The sequence below is a fragment of the Pelophylax lessonae genome (assembly GCF_965119305.1).
Source record: "Pelophylax lessonae genome assembly, chromosome: 8".
NCBI lineage: Eukaryota > Metazoa > Chordata > Amphibia > Anura > Ranidae > Pelophylax > Pelophylax lessonae.
This window is the reverse complement of record NC_138775.1, coordinates 96,364,991-96,385,534: the sequence shown is the minus strand read 5'-3', so window position 1 is coordinate 96,385,534 and position 20,544 is coordinate 96,364,991. Positions and strand designations below refer to the sequence as shown.

Genomic DNA, 20,544 nt, shown 5'->3' with positions numbered 1-20,544 from the left:
ACTCACTTTTGTTGCCAGCAGTTTAGACATTAATGGCTGTGTGTTGTTATTTTGAGGGGACAGCAAATTTACACAGTTATACAAGCTGTACACTCACTACTTTACATTGTAGCAAAGTGTAATTTCTTCAGTGTTGTCACATGAAAAGGTGTAAAACTATTTACAAAAATGTGAGAGGGATGTACTCATTTTGTGAGATACTGTATATATAACAAGTACAGAGTAGCCCTGAACCTCCTCTTCTCATGTCCCCTGCCGCTGCTTCTGGCTCCTAAACTCTAGTGAATGCCCAATAGAATGCTACTTTCTGTCTCTTCTTCTCCCCCTACTCCCCCCCCCCCCCCACCATTCCTCCTGGGACTCCCAACCAGGACTCTGTGTGTCCATTCAAACACACTGCACCTGGCAAGCCACGCCCCTGCTCCTGACAGACAGCTGCAGGAGCCAATCGCTTCCCTACTTTCACCTTCCCTTTGGAATCTGAGATTTTGAGGAACCGCAGAGCTGTAGGACTGGCAACGGTGACAAGGGACAGCAGGTAAGTGTTTGGGGATGGGGTTGTACTGGGGGGGTTTAAACCTTAGCCACTTCCCGCAAACCGATGTACCTGTACGTCAGCTTGGAGAAGTGGTTGTACTGGGATGATGCGTGCAGATGCCTGTACCGTTTTTTAGAGCCGGTGGTCAGCTTTTAGAAGATAACAGCCGATGCATCTCAGCACTTCCAGTTTATTCGACTGCCAATGGCAACGATTTTAAAAAACTGTAAGTATTCAAAAATGCAGATTTCGGCATTTTGAATACCTTGAAGTCCAGTGGAGGGGTCTGGGGTATTTTAGACCCCAGATTTCTCCATAAAGAGTACCTCACTGCCTATTACTGTCACAAGGAATGTTTACATTCCTTGTGACAGCAATAAAAGCGATCAGATTTTATTTTTTTAAAAAAACAGTGTTAAAAATAAAAAATCAAATAAGACAAAAAAACATTTTTAAGCCACTCTTTCGCCGTGAGCTCGAGCACGAAAGAAAACGCATACGTAAGTCGCGACCACAAATGAAATTGGTGTTCAAATCACACGTGGGCAGTATCCCTGCGATCATCAGAGCGCGAGCAATAATTCTAGAAAAAGACATCCTCTGTAACTCTAAACTGGTAACCGTTAAAAACTTTTAAAGCGTCGCCTATGGAGATTTTTAAGTACTGTAGTACATTCCACGAGTGTGCGCAATTTTAAACTGTAACATGTTGTGTATCTATTTACTCGGCGTGACATCCTTTACAATTTTCCCGAAAAAAATTAGGCTAATTTTACTGTTTTTAGTTTTTGTTTTTTTTTTTAAATCCATTGAAATTTATTTTTTCCCAAAAAAGTGTTTGAAAGGCTGCTGCGCAAGTACCGCGTGACAAAAAATATTGCAACGGGGCCGCCATTTTATTATCCAGAACCATTGCTAAAAAAAAAGAAAAAATTGTGTGTGTGTGTGTGTGTTTTATGAATGAATGAATATATATATATATATATATATATATATATATATATATATTTATAATGTTTGGGGCTTCTCAGTATTTTTCTAGCAAAATATACTAATACTGATTTTAACTTTTGAACAACATGTGCCAGAAATAGGCTTGGTCCTTAAGTGGTTGATGCTGTGAACCTCTCTAAAACCCCCTAGACATCATTATTTTATTTATTTATTTATTTCAGCAAGCAAGTGACCATACGAGGACTAAGGCTCCATGTACACGGGACGCTGGAAATGGTCGTTTAGGAGCAGTTGGGCGTTTTTTTCAGAAGCCCCTGAACCCATCTACATTTTATCTTATCTGTCCATGTACACCAGGTCGTTTACAGTCATTTGCAGGCAGTTGCGTTCAGGGACTTTTTTTAGAACGCAATTATTTGCGTTCGAACGTGCGTTTCAAACGCACGAACGCGTCTGAACGTTTAGCGTTTGCGTTTTTCCATTTTAAAGGGGAATAATTTTTTTGACCTCTAGGAACGCTTCTAAACGCAAACGCCGCTAAACGCCCGCTAAACGCGGGTACAAACGCGACCGAACGGACGTTCCAAACGTCCTAAAAATTCTAGCATTCAAAGGGACTTTTAACAACGTCCCGTGTACATGGAGCCTAACTGTAATGTGAGGCTTTGGAGCCTTGCTGACGTTTGGAACAACTTTAACTATGTTATGTACAGAAACAATTTTATTTATAGGTTTTTGCAGTACCTAGAGTGCTTTTATCTCTGCAAGAAGTCAATGAGTATTGTCTAATCTTCATTATCTGTCTGGAAGAGTGTGTTCTTATATTGCCTCCAGGATTGCTAAAGTAAACCTGTCATGGGAAAAATATGGGGCCAATAATGACTGCTTTATTAAAAAGCTAGTTTTCTGAATTTTTTGCTGACCCTCTGTCTTCAGTACTTTGAGCCACTTACCTGGAACATGTTTCTGGATCAGAAAATTCAGATGTCCTTGTTTACATGCAGGTTAGCATGACTGCCAATCAATTAGCATTTTAATTGACTGGCTTTTTTTCGTTTAGAAATTATGGTTTTTGCACATTATCATTGGCAAATGATCATTAACTGGTAATATGTGCCTGCCTTCTGTCCACTTTAATGTGACCAAAGTTGTTAACACATGGGTCTAAATACTAAAGTCTCAGTGTTAAGAACTTACAGTTTCCATCTTCCTCCTAATATGGTACTTGTTTTGGCAGTCCCCTTTTGAATTTAATTTAATTCTACTCACGCGGCCGGTCCGATCAGATCCGCCTGTCAGTTTTTTAGGCGGATCTGATCGGATCCTCCATGCAGCTCTATGGGGCAGCGGATGTCAGCGGAGACGCCTCCGCTGACACCCGCTGCCATCCGTATCCGATCCTGTCCGTGAAATCTGGACAGATGGAAACCCTATTTTCCTACAGAGGCGGACCGTGTGAAAGAGCCCTTAGGCTCCGTTCACACTATGGCATCCTGTATCGCAACCGTAATCGCCACAATTTTGCCCGCGATTCCGAATCGCTGCACATCACGGGACGCCCTTGCGATCCCTACTATTTTCAATAGCACTCAAATCGCAGCGCGACTATGCCGCGATTGTCTCCCGACGAATCACAGTAAAATTGCATAAACAGAATTGCGGGACGCCTGTCGCCCAAAACAAGTTATCAAACTAACAATAAAATACATTTAAATAGGATAGAAAACAAAAAAAATAGAATAAAACAGAATAGAAAAAAACAATAGAATATAACTGTATTCTGAAATTCGAATTTCGATTAGAATAGATTAGGCTAAAAGAAAATAAAAAATAGAATAGAATAGAAAAAACAATAAAAATAGAATATAACCATCTTTTGAAATTCGAATAGAATAAATTCAAATTTGAATAGAATAGAAAAAAAAACAATAGACTAAAATCGAATATAATATGACCATTTCGAATTTAGAATAGAATAAATCCAAACAGGTCCACTTTAACAGGTTAGATTTAGTAAAAAAAAAAAAAAGAAAAAATAGAGTATAACTGTCTTCTGAAATTCCAATTTCAAATAGAATGAATTCAAATGTGAATAGCATAGAAAAGAAAATACTTGAATAGAATAAAATATAATATAACCGTTAATTTGAATGCCAATTCTAATCAAATTCCAAAATGAATAAAAGAAACGCATTTCAAAAACGAATTTAACTAAACAAAATTATTTAACCACTTTAGCCCCAGAGGATTTGGCTGTTTAATGACCAGGCCCTATTTTGCGATCCGGCACTGCGTTAATTTAACGGACAATTACGCGGTTGTGCGACACTGTACCCAAACAAAATTGACGTCCTTTTTTTTTCCACAAATAGAGCTTTCTTTTGGTGGTATTTGATCACCTGTGCGATTTTTATTTTTTGCAGTATAAACAAAAAAAAGAGCGACAATTTTGAAAAAATTACAATATTTTTCACATTCTTTTATATGAAATTCTCAAAAAAAAATGTAAAAATTTAATTTTTTTTAACATTTTAGGCCAATTTGTTTTCTGCTACATATTTTTTGGTAAAAAAAATTGCAATAAGTGTATTTTTATTGGTTTGCGCAAAAGTTATTGCGTTTACTAACTACGGGAAAGATTTATGTAATTTTTATTCATTTTTTTTTTTTTTTTTTTCTGGTAATGGTGGCGATCTGTGTTGTTTTTTTTTTTTTTTTTTTCTTTGCGGGACTGCGATATTGCGGCAGATAGATCGGACCCCTAACTGACGTTTTTGACACTTATGGGGGTACCAGTGACATTACTACAGTAATCAGTGCTATAAATATGCACTGTTACTGTAAAAATGACACTGGCAGGGAAGGGGTTAACAGTATGTGTGATCAATGGGTTAAATGTGTGCCTAGGGGCGTGATTATAACTGTCAGGGGGCGTGGCTTGTGAAGTAATCACAGAGGCATGCAATCCTATATAGCAGGATCACATAGCCTCTGATCACTTCAGGGAGAATGACAGACGGCTGTGTTTACATCAGCTGTCTGTCTTCCTCTCTCAGTTGCGGGAGATCGCGAGTGGCCGGCGGCCATCGGAGCCGCCGGTCACAAGCACTGGCTCCCCAGCTAACGAGGGGGGGCGGGAGCGTGCCCCTGGTGGAGTGCGCTCGCCCCCTAGAGTGTCCTGAGCGAGCTACGTAGTATAACTTCGCTTTGCCCAGGAGCCGTTGCCTGCTGCAGTAAGACTGTGGTGGGCGGTTGTTATGTGGTTAAATTATGAATTGAAACGAAACAATTTTTTTCATTCTGCAAACGTTTAGCAGGTGATGGGGGGTGCCTGGTTTACTCCAGATATAATGTTTAAATTTGACACCAAACAGTTCAGTCTTGGTTTCATCAGACTCGAGAATCTTGTTCCTTCGTCTGCGAGTCCTTCAGGTATTTTTTTGCAAACTTCAAGTGGGCTTTCATGTGTTTTGCACTGAATTTAGCCACTCTGTCATAAAGCCCACATCACTGGAGGGCTGCAGTGATGGTTGTCCTTCTGGAAATTTGTCCCATCGCAGGATCTCTGGAGCTCAACCAGAGCGACCATCGGGTTCTTGGTCACCTCTCTTACTAAGACCCTTCTCCCTAGATTGCTCAGTATGATAGGGTAACCAGCTCTTGGAAGAGTTCTGGTAGTGCCAAACTTCTTCTATTTTAGAATTATTGAGGCCATTGTGGTCTTGGGAAACTTCAGTGTAGCAGAAATTTTTATTTTTTGCCTTTCCCCAGATCTGTGACTTGCATTAATCATGTCTCCGAGCTCTGCAGGCAGTTGGTTTTTGACCTCATGGATTTTGCTCTGATGCTATATACATTGTCAGCTGTGAGGCCTTTTATAGAAAGGTGTGTGCCTTTTCAAATGATATCCAATCAGTTTAATTTACCGTAGGTGGACTCCATTCAAGGTGTAGAAACATCTCAGTAAGGGCCATTTCACACTAATCTGACATGTGCTCAGATTTCCAGAGCACAAGTCGCATGACATGTCAAAATCAATGGTTCCCTATGAGGGCCGTCTTAACTTGTCTGACTTGTGTTTGTCGACTTTGAAAATGCTTCCTGCACTACTTTGGTCTGACTTGGGCACAATTTTAGCCCATTGATTTGAATGAAAGTTGGTATCATCATCTTAACTGATTCGACTTCGTGCTCTGAGGATCTTAAAGGGGAAACCCCACGCCAAAATTTAAAAAGAAATGGTGTGGGGTCTCCCCAAGACCATACCAGACCCTTCGTTCTGGTATAGATTTTAAGGGGAAACCCTACGCCAAAAATTAAAAAAAGAAAGAAAAAACTCGGCATGGGGTCCCTCCCAAAAATCCATACCAGGCCTATATCCGAGCACGCAGCCCCCCCAGCAGGTCAGGAAAGAGGGGGGAAGAGCGTTTGCCTAACCCCCCTCCTTGACCAAACAAGGCCACATGCTCTCATAATGGGGAGGCTCTGTGCCCCCCTACCCCAAAGAACCTTGCCCCCATGTTGATGTGTCATATCTCCGAGGTGTCTTCTCCCCCCGCTGTCTTCTTCCCCTCCGGCTTCTCCCTCCGGTGATGTCTTCTCCCTTTGCTGATTTCTTCTTCTTTTCTCTTACGTCCTCTGACAGATGCAGCCACCGTCAGAGGACGTAAGAGAAAATAGAATTTTACCGTAAAATTATTTTCTCTGAGTCCTCTGACAGACGCAGCACCCGCCCCTCTATTGGGGTTTGGTTGTCTTTTTCCTTCACTGCTTGCTACAAAACTGATTAGTAAGCTGGATGTGTCTGGGGGTAATGTCTAAGGGGACAGCCCCTAAGGGTGTGTCTAGTGAAAAGTTTTTCTAAATAGTTTCACTGCCTAGTCTACTCCTGTAGGTGGCACATTACCCATTTGTGAGGAACTATGAAGTGGCTACGTCTGTCAGAGGACTCGGAGAAAATAATTTTACGGTAAGTTCTTACAAAAATTATATTTTTTTTCTTCTTGCTGCCACCAACCTGCTCAAAATAAAAGAAATGATGCTGCTCCGACGCTGGCTCCCATGGTTATTTCAGCAATGGTGTCTGCGAGTTCTTATATAGCTTTGGGGTGTGGTCATCCGGTTACATCATGCAGAAACCCCACCCCCTTGTGACGTTACCACCACCCCCCGTAGCTAAATAAGGAGCCAGCATCAGAGCAGCATCCTCCTTTTTTCTTTTTTTTTTTGAGCAGGTTGACAGCGGCGGAGGAAGAAGAAGAAATCAGGCTAGGGATAAGGCATCACCGGAGGGAGAAGACAGGGGGGGGGGGACCGGAGGAAGAGGACAGTGTGGGGTGAAGAGTTTAGAAAGAAGACGGCACCAGAGGAAGAAGACCCCTTGAAACTATGATGGGGGATATTCTTCAATTAATAAAGGACTTGTCAAAAAAATTTTGTGGGTGAATGGGTAGGGATGCAATGTACCCCATACTCATTCACATGGGGGGGGGGGCAGGATCTGGGGGTCATCTTGTTAAAGGGATTGTGTTTATACTTAAGAGCTGAATTTTTAAGCATTGTCCCTCTTGATCGGCCTGGACGGGGATCCATCTTGAGAAAAGATACCTTTAACCACTTGCCGACCGCTGCACGACTATTAACGTCGGCGGTCAGCCCCTCACAGGCAGAGCGACGTAGGGTTACGTTGCTAGCCTGTGAGGGTCTAGGCGCGCTCCCGCGTGGTCACGGACCCCCCTCCCCGCGCGCGCGCGCGCGCGCGTGTGACCGGCGGACCCGATGTCCGCCGGTCACTCGCGATCGTCCGAAAGGCAGGCGGCTAATGTAAACAAGCCGCCTGTCATTCTCCCCTGTGTAGGAATGGTGATCATACGGTTCTACTATGTAGGACCGTTGATCACTGTTCCTACACCTCAAGCCACAGCCAATCACAGTTAGAATCACGCCCCTAGGGACACACATAACCCCTCCCTCTCAAAAAAGTTAACCCCTTCACTGCCAGTGTAATTTTACAGTAACAGTGCATATGTATAGCACTGATTACTGTAGAAATGTCACTGGTAACCCCAAAAGTGTCAAAAATGTCAGTCAATGGTCCGATCTGTCCGCCGCAATGTCGCAGTCCCGCAAAAAAAATCGCAGATCACCGCCATTACGCATTAAAAAAACAACAAAAATGACAAAAATCTTTCCCTTTGTTAGTAAACGGAATAACTTTTGCGCAAACCAATCAAAATACGCTTTTTGCAATTTTTTTTCTTTTTTTTTTTTTTTTACCAAACATATGGTAAAAAAAAAAAAAAAATTGGCCCAAAATGTTTAAAAATTTAGATTTTTACTTTTTTTGGGGGGGGGATTTCATCTAAAAAATGTGAAAAATATTGTTATTTTTGCAAAATTGACGCTGTTTTTTTGTTTATAGCGCAAAAAGTAAAAATTGCACAGGTGATCAAATACCACCAAAAGAAAGCTCTGTTTGTGGGAAAAAAAGGACGTCAAATTTGTTTAGGTACAGCGTCGCACGACCACGCAATTGTCCGTTAAAGTCACGCAGTGCCAAATCGCAAAATAGGCCCTGGTCAGGAAGGGGGTAAAATCTTCCGGGGCTTAAGTGGGTAAAAGGCTTATTATATCATATGTTTGGTGAGTGTGCATTGCCTTAGGGGGTCACGAGGTGCGGTGGAAGTTTCCATAATTACATCTTCACTCCGTGGTGATTGGCCATCCCTCCTTTGTTGTACTTTTTGTGGACCTTTTTTTAGTGCATGAACTGTTTGCATACTATTATTGCTTAATATCTACCAGCGCTGCTTATGTGTTTGACTTTTCTGTCTGGGTGAACACCTGAGGAGTATTACACATCCTTGTTTGCAATGTGATAATTCAGTTTTTCCTTTTTCATAAGTTTGCAAACATTTTTACAATACTGTTTTCACTTTGTCATTATGGGGTACTGAGTGTAGGTTTGATGAGATTAAAAATAAATTTAAACAACTGTGGTATCAGGCTGCAACATAACAAAACTGGAAAAAGTCAAGGGGGTCTGAATGCATGATAGGTTGTTGTTATCCTCAAACCTAAATGGAGTATTGTAGAATATTGGGTGTATTAGACATCTAAGTAGTTATCCGATTGTGTGCAGATTACTTATATAATATGTAGTTTATATGAAGAGATTAAACTAATTGCCAAATGATTAGTTTAAATTTCATATAACCTTTAATGTTGATAATGGAGTGACAACCAGTAGAGAAACGTGGCAATGCCATTACCTAGCCACAGAGCTTCCCACAATTTCAGTTCAAGACATCTGCTTAATAGACACCACAGTCAATATCAGGAACTCTGCCAACAGAGCTCCAGCACTGATGAGGTTTTTGACCCACAAAACGCATTGCAGATTACTTTTTTTTTTTTTTTTTTTTAACTAATTTTGACTCCATCATCAAAAAATAGAGGTTATATAGATTTTATTAAACTGATCATTTGGGGCTTTGTTTCTTCTCTTTAAATGAACCTCTCATGTTGGGTGTGTCCCACTCCTGTTAGAACTATCCCCCCCTTTGTGTTTCTTGGTGTAGCCTAGATCCATTTGATAAGAGTTAATACTAACCTGCATGACCTGCAAAGTCAAGCATAGGGTCCAACACTTCTAGATTATTTTATTGTATTGAATAACATGAGGGACTATGATCAAAACGTATTTTACCATACATTTTTATCCTTAATAAATGTATCCTCTGCGTATTCAAAGCCCCGCTATTGGTGGTCTATTACCTAGGAGAGTTTTGCAGCCAGCAGTCAAACTGCAAGAAATATAAATGAGTGATATCTTTAAAAGTGTGGTGGTATAAAACACAAAACTGATGCAATGTCCTATAAAATGTAGTCTCTTTTTTTCTTCATTATCCTTCGGACGCAATCCTATCTGCCGTTGCCCTGGTGATACAAAGAAGAGCTGTGCTCTTTAATGTTTAGCCTGCCATTGTTTGCAAGTAAAAACAAATTTAAACAGCACAGTGGTGGCCCTGAAGTTCATACATTGAGCAGCAAGCATCTGTACCTTTTGATTCCCTTTTGTTCTTCCATTGTGCTCAGGACTTGCAGCAATGTTTGATATCAAGATCAGTGCATCTTTTTTGATAAAATGTAGGTGAAAGCAGCTGGGAGACTGTGTGTTTAGCTTGAAATATGTTGAACAATTTGTGCCTCTTTAGGAAATGAAACTAAGCCGTTATCACTGCTGGTCCTTTAATATCCCCTCTATACTGTATGTTCTGTTTTCTACAACTTAAAGGTATACAGTGAGTGCTGCAACATAAAGAAAAGCTGGAATGGCAGATCCTGGAGAAGGCAAGAAGGATGAGGCTGATTACAAGAGGATGCATAGCTTTCCTTTAATACGGGTAATGCTAAATATTTGGTAATCATGTTTGTTGTACTATGCTCACAGTTCCTGAGGGAAGATTGAAAAATAGGTGAAAATTGTTGTTGCTCGTGATATCCTGTCCTTGACTTTCATCGTTCAAGGCATTCATCCTTTTCATTTTTAATTATGAGTTTTCGTAAAGCTGAACTCCAGCTTTTGTAACACTTTCCATAGTTATTTGGGCCTAGCTGGCCAGCCCAAACAAATTATGTCCCTCACTAAAATGTGAGGCTGCTGGATATAGCTGAGGCTACATACAGCACTGTGTTCCGGATGCGAGCTGAGACCTTATTGTCTCATAACCCGAACACAGCAGCGCTCAGCCATTCATAGAAAGCAATATATTCTAGCCATGAATACAAAGCTTCCTCTTATTGGCTGAGTCAGAGATTGTGACATCATCAGCCCGCCTCACTGACTCAGCAAATCAGAGGAAGCTTTGTATTCATTGCTAGAATTTATCGCTTTCTTTGAATGGCTGAGCACCGCTCAGACAGACTCTGTTGTGTTCCGAGTATAAGAAAGGAGGGTCTCAGCTCACACCCAGAACGCACTGCTGTATGTGAAGTTTGTGCCTCTCCAAGGATTCATTCTATGGTAACCCTATGGGAGGCCTTCATAACCCAGAAAATACTCTAGGCATAGCTTTAACTTGATTCAGTCTAAAAGAGCTTTCAGGCTGACATTTATCAAAGCGGTGTGTTTAAAGCTCAAATCCAGATATACCTCGGCCTTGCACAGTTGTACAGACTCCCCTCATGTACATGGATTGCTTATGGAGTCCTTTCACATAAGGACTATGCGGGGCAACAGTGCAGTGGCAACACAAGACAAGCTAAAAAGCCTTGTTCTCTATCATGCCAGTTCACTTCACCATGTTGCTGTGGTGTGCCCTAAAAAAAAGTAAGGCGTGCAGTTTTTTAGCACAGCTTGAAGGGGTACAGTCCACCCCATCCCATCCCAGCATGGCCAATAGAAATTAACAAAATGTCACTTTGTGGCATTTCAATAAAGTTCATACAAAAAACAGTGCACTGTTCCTCCCCAGCACACACTAGCAGCTGTGGGTTCAGCATGACTTGTGGTGTGGACAGGTCTTAATGTGATTTCACTGCAGACTGTGAGCTTCAGATTGTCCACATCCAGAGCCAATCATCTGCAGGTAATCTTAGCATGATCGATTAGATGTGAATGGCCCTGGCTGTTGGCGCTGTCAGGCTCCTATTGCTTTCAGTGAAGCTTCCAGCTCACACCTAATTGCATGCATCTCTGCTGAGTCTCCCACAGGTAATCACAAACATTCCCATTAGCAAGTTTGACTGGGGCCTTACAGTCCCTGGCCTGTCCCTTTTTTATTCATTGGATAGCGGATCTTTCAGTCATGAAGCCTCAGTATCCTATGTTGTTGTTACCCAGGGCAGTCTGCACTCAGGTGCAGGAATGCCCACTCTCCCAGCCTGAAATCTACCCACTAAAACTTGCAACATGCAACCTAACCTGAGCCAGTGGGCTCTTCAAATGTTTTTGCCCTTAACACTACTTCGTATAAACATATATGAAAATTCCAGTACTGAACACTGCACCCACAGTTCATTGAAACTACAAATTTATCTGCCGCAGTGGAAGATGGGCCTTTTTTTCATTCACAGATTCCTGTGGGTGGAGCCCTGCACCGCTGTGCTGTTTTAAAAATCTAACAGTGCGGCGTGGGGAGAGGAACTCCTGTCTGCTGTCACACTGAGAGGGGGCAGTGAGGTGAGGAACAAGACCACCCCAAATACGGGTATAACATCCATCCAATGAAAAAATAGCTTGCAGCTTGTTATCATCTATATCATCTCATAAAGTCTTTATTGCAACATATGAAAAAAAAACAGTAATGGGCAGGCTAACGTGTTTCGGCTGTGACACTCCCCTATACACATTAAACTTACACATGTAGACCTGTGCCCTTCCTAAAAAAGAGGGTGGGAAAAGGTAGCCGGTAAACACAAATTAAAACATAGTAAGGGTCTGTAGAAAATAATTACAACTTATAAACATAATCCAAATCAAGCACAAGATACTGAAAATAATTCTGCTCAAGCTGGAAGCTATAGAATGTATGAATCTGGTGTATATAAAATACCACAATTAGAGAACTGAGCGATCACATGACCACTGATCTCTGTTTCTTAGTCTTCACTGAGCAGAAAGCGGTGACCATCAGTCAACGGCTCTCTGCTCTGCCCCTCCAGCACTCCCTGGAGAGCCAGGCTGTGAGGGGATGGAAGCAGCTAACGTAGGTTCTCAGGCAGCTGCTCCTCAGGCATCTGGGTGGATGAAGACATTAAAGTCATGATCTGTACAGAGCCTGGAGCAGCTCTGTGATATCATCTGACAGCGGGCTTTAGCCTGCTGTTGGCTAAATTTGGATCACAGGACAACAGTGCAGACTGCTCAATGAGGTGAAGAAGAATCCTAGAGCGTCAGCTAAAGACTTACAAAAGTCACTGGCAAAGGCTAACATCCCTGTTAGCGAATATACAATACGTAAAACACTAAACAAGAATGGATTTCATGGGAGGATACCACAGAAGAAGCCACTGCTGTCCAAACAAAACATTGCTGCACGTTTACAGTTTGCACAAGAGCACCTGGATGTTTCACAGCAGTACTGGGAAAATATTCTGTGCACAAATGAAACCAAAGTTGAGTTGTTTGGAAGAAACACACAACACTATGTGTGGCGAAAAAGAGGCACAGCACACCAACATCAAAACCTCATCCCAACTGTAAAGTATGGTGGTGGGGACATCATGGTTAGGGGCTGCTTTGCTGTGTCAGGGCCTGGACGGATGGCTATCATCGAAGGAAAAATAAATTCCCAAGTTTATTAAGACATTTTTCAGGAGAACTTAAGGCCATCTGTCTACCAGCTGAAGCTCAACAGAAGATGGATGTTGCAACAGGACAATGAAGCATAGAAGTAAATCAACAACAGAATGGCTTAAACACAAGAAAATACGCCTTCTGAAGTGGCCCAGTCAGAGTCCTAACCTCAACCTGTTTGATATGCTGTGGCATGACCTCAAGAAAGCGATTCACACCAGACATCCCAAGAATATTGCTGAACTAAAACAGTTCTGTAAAGAGGAATGGTCCAGAATTACTCCTGACCATTGTGCACGTCTGATCTGCAACTACAGGAAACATTTGGTTGAAGTTATTGCTGCCAAAGGAGGTTCAACCAGTTATTAAATCCAAGGGTTCACATACTTTTTCCACCTGCACTGTTTACATGGTGTGCATAAAAACATGGCAACGTTTTATTCTTTGTGTGTTATTAGTTTAAGCAGACTGTGATTGTCTATTGTTGTGACTTAGATGATGATCAGATCACATTTTATGACCAATTTGTGCAGAAATCCATATCATTCCAAAGGGTTCACATACTTTTTCTTGCAGCTGTATGGAAGATAGTAACTACTGATGCCAGGCTCTCTGCTTGGGGGACTGGTTTGAAGGTGGCTACAGCACAGGAGAGAATACTGCCTATCAATATCTTGGAACTTTTGGGCGGTACGCCTTGCTCTGGATTATTGGACGAACCAGTTGCGCAGGTTGTGGTCAGGGTTTAGTCCAACAATGCAACTGCAGAGGCATATATCAACCACCAGGGTGACACCAGGAGTCGTGCAGCTCAGGGAAAGGTGAACCACATTCTGTCTGGGGCAGAACAGCATGTGCCTTCTATGTCGGCAGTAAATATTCCCAGTATAGAAAAGTGGCAGGGGTTTTGTCCAAGTCGTCAGCGACTAATACCAGGACAGTGGTCCCTGCATCCTGAGCCATTCTCAGCAGTCTGCTATAGTTGAGGAGCTCTGGAGCTGGATCTACTACTGTAGATTCCAGGTTCTACAACAAGTTGGACAGGTTGTGTTCCAGAAGAGAGTCCCACTGGCAATAGGGGTAGATGCACTGGTAACACCTTAGGAACCAGTTCTCCCAAATCTATGCCTTTCCCCTGATTTAAAGTTCACCTTTCATAACATGTTATATGTTACACTCATAATCATGGTGTTTCATGTTACGAACAGACAGACTCCTGCACCTCCCCGATCTGACAGCAAGCAAACAATTTAAAAGAAACGTGGCCGAGCGGGCACCCGCCTGCCCGGTCGCGTCACTCATTCACAGTGTTTTGTGAATGGAAAACTAGGAAATGAAAGGGGAATGGAAAGGTCCGGCAGCCTTTGTGGTTTTCAATGAACTACCACGGTGCTGTGGTAGTTCATTCTCTCTTCCTGTCACATTGTATCTGTTTGTCCATATGGGATGTACGGTCACACAGATACACTGACAGATCTGCAGGAGACCTGCATGGCACTATCTGCTGATCACTGGTGCAATGCTATAAAAGCTCCAGAAACAAAAATAATAAACGCATATTTTTTTACCTGCAAAAAAATTAGCATTTTTATTATTTTTTTGTTAAAAGGTGGACTTATCTTGCAACTACTGCCGCATCTTTTGTGAAGAGAGGTGGTAACCCTGAGAACAGTGGTTGCCAACCTAGCCCAGGAAAGCTTTGTAGAACAACATAGTGAATATGGCAGTGGACACTTCCGGTCCGACCATACTTATGGTCTTGGGTCCTGTTATCTCCTCACTGTTGAGCGGCAGGAAGCCTGTGTCACAAGTTAGCCTGTAGTTTTGCTTGTATACTCTTACCTCCCTGCTGCAGTGCTTCTTGTTACTTGTGTGGTGTGGCTGTGATTTCCTATGGCATTGTCTGCTATCCTGTGGGCTTTTATTGGCTTTTATTTTCTGTCCCTTCATCACTTCCTGGCCCACCTCCTAGTTGGCTTGTCTATATAAGACTTGCTCAGTGTAACCCCCAGTGCCTGAGCAACTTCACTGTTCTCTGAGCTCCCATCTGTATACCCTTAGGCTATTGTATCTGATTTACTGTGTACCGACCCCTGCTTCGTTTTACCGTCTGTGTTTGTTTGCTGCCTGTCCTGACTTTGGCTTGTCTCTTGGATATCCTTTGGTCAGCTGCTTACTCTGCACACGCCAGCAGTCTCCACATCTTCGGCTGGTTCCAGCTTGCCTGGTTCCAGCTTGCTGCAAATCCATCCCCACCATCAGGGGCCCTGGTGAAGAAGCAGGCTGGGGCTTAGACTCAGCACCCTGGGGAATCCTGAGCTGGGGATCTACAAAGGCTCACTTCCACAAACCCGCTGACAGTTTGCTCAGGCCATGAGCACCTCGGAGACACTGCAGCCCCTTCTGGATCTACTTCAGTGTTTGGCGCCGAGAGGCAGGCTTATCAAGAAAATATTATGCAGTCTCTGCAGGCACTTTCCTCCCATCTGGATCAGCTGCAGGTTGTGCCTACTCCCTCTCTTTCCGTTCCAGCTCCTGTGTCCACCCTTGCCGCTTCTGCTTCAGCAGTCCTTCCAGCAGAGGTCAGTCCTTTAAACTCCAGCTGCCTTCACCACCTCCCTTCTCTGGTGACCCCAAAGCTTGTCGGGCCTTCATCAATCAGGGCTCAAGCCACTTCGAGCTAGCGGGCCATTATTTTCCTACTGATCGTTCTAAGGTGGTGTACATGATTTCACTCCTGTCGGGACCAACTCTGGCCTGGGCCTTGCTGCTGTGGGAGCATCAAGATCCTACCATTTTCAGTCTCTCTACCTTCCTACAAGCTTTCCGTAACACCTTTGATGTGCCTAACAGGGCCTCATCTGCTTCTGGAGCTCTTCTTCGACTTCGTCAAGGAAACATGACTGTTGGTCAATATGTAGTTCAGTTTCGCACCTTGGCTTCAGGAACGGGCATGGAACAATGAGGCTCTTACTGCAACCTTTTGGCAAGGTCCTGCAGATTGTATAAAGGATGAACTGGCTGGCAGAACTATACCCACCACCTTGGCTGGCTTGATTGCCCTTAGCATCCAAATCGATGTCCGCTTCCAGGAGCAAAATCTGGAAAGGACTGCGCCACGTAACCCCCCTCCCCCCCCCCCCTTCCCGGTGGGTCGCTTCGCTCCTGTTGTCCAGAACGTTCCTAAACAACCCATCTCTCCCGCTGTGTTGGCTTCTGTGGCTTCTTCGAACCTATGCAATTAGGCCAGACACTCCTCACTCCAAAAGAGGTCACGTCGCCTGAGACTCGGTCTGTGTCTTTACTGCGAAGTTGGTGGTCATATAATAAAATCCTGCCCTGCATTCCGGGAAACTCTCAGGTCTAGGTCGCTTAGAGGGAGGCGATCTAGACCAGAATCTGAACTCCGCCACTTACCCTTGATTTATCATACCCGTCTCTATTCATTGGGCCCTGAACTCGTATCCGGTTTCTGCATATGTGGACTCTAGAGCACCCGTGAATTTCATTGAGCAGTCCTTGGCCACTGAATTGGGCATTCTCCTGGCTATGCCTCTTTCTGTATCAGCAGTGGATGGCTCGACCTTGGCCTTCGGACCCTTACAGTTTAGAACAACCTCCATTACCATGCATGTCGGTGTCCTCCATCATGAGGAAGTCTCCTTCCTGATACTTCCCAAGTCATCTAGTCCCATCATTCTTGGACTTCCATGGTTGAAGAAACACTCGCCCTATCTGGATTGGAACTCTGGCCAAGTGTTATCTTGGGGGTCGCAATGCCATCAAACTTGTCTACCTAAGGTATCTCCACCTCTCCGTGTACCTGTGTCTCTTCCAGGGCTACCCTCTGCTGTTACTTTGGCTTCCATCTTCATTAGGGAAATCTTCCGTCTCCATGGTATGCCCTCACACATTGTCTCTGATAGTGGAGTTCAGTTTACGGTCTGCTTCTGGAGAGCCCTGGCCACATCATTTATAATCAAGTTGGACTACTCCTCAGCTTTTCATCCACAGTCAAATGGAAAAACGTAAAGGGTTAACCAGAATGTGGAACGGTATCTTCATGCCTTCATTTCTGCCCACCAGGATGATTGGGTAAACCTTTTACACTGGGCAGAATTTGCCCTCAATAACCACGCTAATGCCAGCACTAGTGAGTCTCCCTTTTTTCACGGTATTTGGCCGCCATCCTTCAGTACCATTTCCTTTTCCGATCTCTGCTGAGGTGCCGGCGGCTGCAGAGATGCAACGATCTCTCAATTCTATCTGGGCAGATGTTTCAAAGAATTTACATGTGGCAGCTTCCAGGTACAATGTAGCGGTAGATCGTCGTTGCTGTGTGAGCCCCAAAATTTTCCCTGGTGATAAGGTTTTGGCTCTCTACCAAGAATATCTGTCTCCGAGTACCTTTTATGAAATTTGCTCCCCGTTTCATTGGTCCCTTTACAATTCTTTGCCAGGTTAACCCTGTCACTTTTAAGCTCCGTCTCCCATCACATTTAAAAATCTCCAATGTTTTCCATGTTTCTCTCCTTAGACCATACATCGTCAATAGGTTTTCTCTTTGGCTCTTGTATCTAACTGACTGGAAAGGATATGGTCCTGAGGAGAGATGTTGGATTCGTTCTACTGATGTTTCTGTCCCTCGTTTGGTGAAACTTTTTCATCAGAAGTTTCCTCTCAAACCTGGGCCTAAATGAGTGGGGAGATACTGGCTTCAAGAGATTGGGGCTGTTGTACTCCCGATCTGCTTCCTTTGCAGCTTAAAGTAGAACGATAGGCAAAAAGTATTATTTCATTTTGGATAGAATAAGCGAGGGTTATAGCCCCTGTCAGATTTTTTTCTCCGCCATCTGTGTCCTATTGTGGAGATTTCCACTCACTTCCTGTCCCATAGCCAAACAGGAAGGGAGAGGGAATGCCTGCAATGTAAGGGAATTCCTTGGAGACTCCCAGGTCACCAGAACTAGTGTCCCCATTGAAGGATTTTCCTTCTACTACTTTTCTGGGGACAACCCAAAGTTTTCTTTTACATTCACTTTCATTGATAATGGTTAACAGGACAACTAGAGAGGGTGAATATCCTTAACGGGTGCAGAGACAGCAATAAAAACTGACAGGTGTTCTAATCCCTGTCCACTCTGTCTAAAACTAAAAAAAATAAAAAAGTTTTGCCTTTAGTTAAACTTTAAGGAGAATGGTGGGGTGGGGGGTGCATAAAAATCACAGCTTAAATCATGTGTTTTTATCACCCACATTCCCCAGCCACAAGTGTGAACATGACCTAAACAGGCTCAGACTTCATTAAGCCTGCTGAAGGCCGGAAAACACTTATAAAAGCCCCAACCCTCCTCATTAAACCTTTGGTTCACACCAGTGTTGCTTTGAAATCGCTCTACTTCATGGTGACTTCAAAGCCGCAGATCAGTGCGTTTGGCTCCTCTGATTTCATTACAGCTTGTGACTTCATTTAACAGGAGTCTATGCAAGTCACAATGTAATTGGAAAAAAAGCAGCGCAGGAACTTTTTTCAAAGTCACTGTGACATGAGTCGCAGCGATTTTAATGGTTCTCTTGCCGGCAATGGGGTGCGACTTTGTCATGGGATTTGGAACTGTCAAATCGCATGACAAATCGTACCAGTGTGAGCCTGGGCTAAGTGAAAAAGTGTTAAGTGTGTATCATCTATAGAGAGCCTCACTGGGCTAATACAAAGTGTTCATCTCTAGGTAGAGTACCAGACCTGTAGGTACAGTTATACTAATCACTGAAGTCGGATTATGATCAGTTAATAAATCTTCTCATCTTATATAAAACTAGGTCACATAGTAACGAGTAACTAATCAATAAAAAAAAGGCATATTTCCAACGGATTTAGCAGCATTAGATAAATGGCTTCATATTACTTAAGCCCCGGATTGTCCATATACAGTATTCAAACAACAAGGACAACAACATTTTCAATACAAGACTGTTTCTCACTCCTTGATTCGTACTTTGTGCAGAGTGTACCGCAGACAGTCCCACCTGTCAGGCCACCCTTGGGACTTGAACTTGGTCTTGGCTGTCCTTGCAGAAGCCACCTTTTGAACATATTCAAGAAACTCTGTTAGTCCTATAACTTGGAAGCTGGCTTCTTTGGTTACTATCACTTCGGCAAGAAGTGTGTCTGAGCTGGTGGTTCTTTCATATAAGGAGTCGTTTCTTGCATCATAATAGGGTGATGTTGCCTCCTCATCCATCTTTCTTCCCTAGTGTGGTTTCTAGTTTTCACTTGAATCAGGACAGTGCCTTGCCTTTCTTTTTTTCCTAGTCCACATCCAGCTCAACTATTTCTCATTGGATCTGCCAGTTAATCATTCAAGCCTATGGTTTGAGAAGCCAAGGTCCCACCCATTTTAGTGAGAGCACACTTTACCATAAATGTGTGGGCATCTTGGGCTATCCTCCATTAGGCATCAGTGGCTCAGATCTGCAAGGTCGCTACATGGTCTTTTGTTTCATACATTCACAGGGTTTTACCAAGTGGATGTCAGAGCTGTGGAGGATACTGCATTTGGCCACAATGTGTTACAGGCAGCAGAATAGGTCCTCTCTGGTGGCAGTTTCTCTGATTGTGTCTCCCTCTATAGACATTTTCTCTATTTTTTAATAATTCTTCTTTCTTTCCTTTTTTTTATTTAAATTGTTTTGCTTTTTCTGAAAATATACATTTGCGTGATTTTTGATATTTTTGTAAATTTTGAATGCTTCCTGGTTATGCGGCTTTTTTTTGTCAATCTTCCACATGTTTTTGGTTTTCAATCTTTCCCATGTGTCCATCAGCAGCCGGCACGCACAGCCCCCTTTATTCTCTAAAGGGGGCATGTGGGGGAGCTAAACATGTTGTCGCATCTCAGTGTTTACCAAGCTCTGTGCTTTGTATGTACATGTGACTTTCCTGCACCTTTCCTGGAGACATCCAACATATATGTAATTTAGTGCTATGTATTTTGAATGTACGTTTGTTAAATGCTTTGCCATCTATCGATGTGATGATATAACATTATAATACCATTTTCCATTTTAAGACAGAGGGAGAGCTATAAACTGGGTGAGGTTGATAGTCACAGAGGGGGGTCGTAGAATGAGTAAGAAAACCCATACAAAAAATAACGGCCTAAATTTAGATATCGGTTTCCTTACTCATTATTCTACAAATTTACGACCCCCCTCTGTGACTATTAACCCAGTCTAGGGGACATACTCCGAAAGCTTGTCCTGAAAAATTGTATGTTAGCTCAAATAAAAAAAAGTATCACGGACGGTACTCAGATGGAAAAAGAAAATTCTGCTTTTATGTAAAGAATTATATAACCTTTAGTAATTCTACAAAAGGAATCTTGTAATGCACTAGTAGTAAACCTAAATATTTAATATGCAGCTGTTATTTTTGAAAACTACCCACTGTACTGTAAACTGGAGGCATTTAATATTGTTTTTGTACAGTACATCCCTGGAATTTCGTTTTTACCATGATCTTTCTAAGACCATGCAACTAATGGGGTAAAGACAATGCTCTTTAAAGTAGTAGTAAACACTCCTAAAAAAAAAAGTCCCTCTGCAGGTTAATGTCATAATGTGCTAGTATGCACAGTGTCACCGCTGCCAGGAGTTCCATCTTAATGTGGTCTTTCATCCCAGGTTCATGTGCAATGGCCAGGCCACGATGATGTCATTCCCATGCATGTGCATGGGGGCAAAGATTGCGGCA

The 20,544-nt window shown here is 42.9% G+C and overlaps 1 protein-coding gene across 1 annotated transcript in view; it reads left to right on the top strand.

The window, feature by feature from the left end:
- The window catches only part of DNAL4 (dynein axonemal light chain 4), a 63,382-nt gene that overhangs the window by 32,121 nt on the left and 10,717 nt on the right, over positions 1–20,544 (top strand). Inside the window, exon 2 of the mRNA XM_082266121.1 lies at positions 9,789–9,897. Within this exon, the coding sequence (XP_082122247.1) occupies positions 9,826–9,897 (72 nt within the window). The 5' untranslated portion in view covers positions 9,789–9,825. The remainder of the gene's footprint in view (positions 1–9,788; positions 9,898–20,544) is intronic.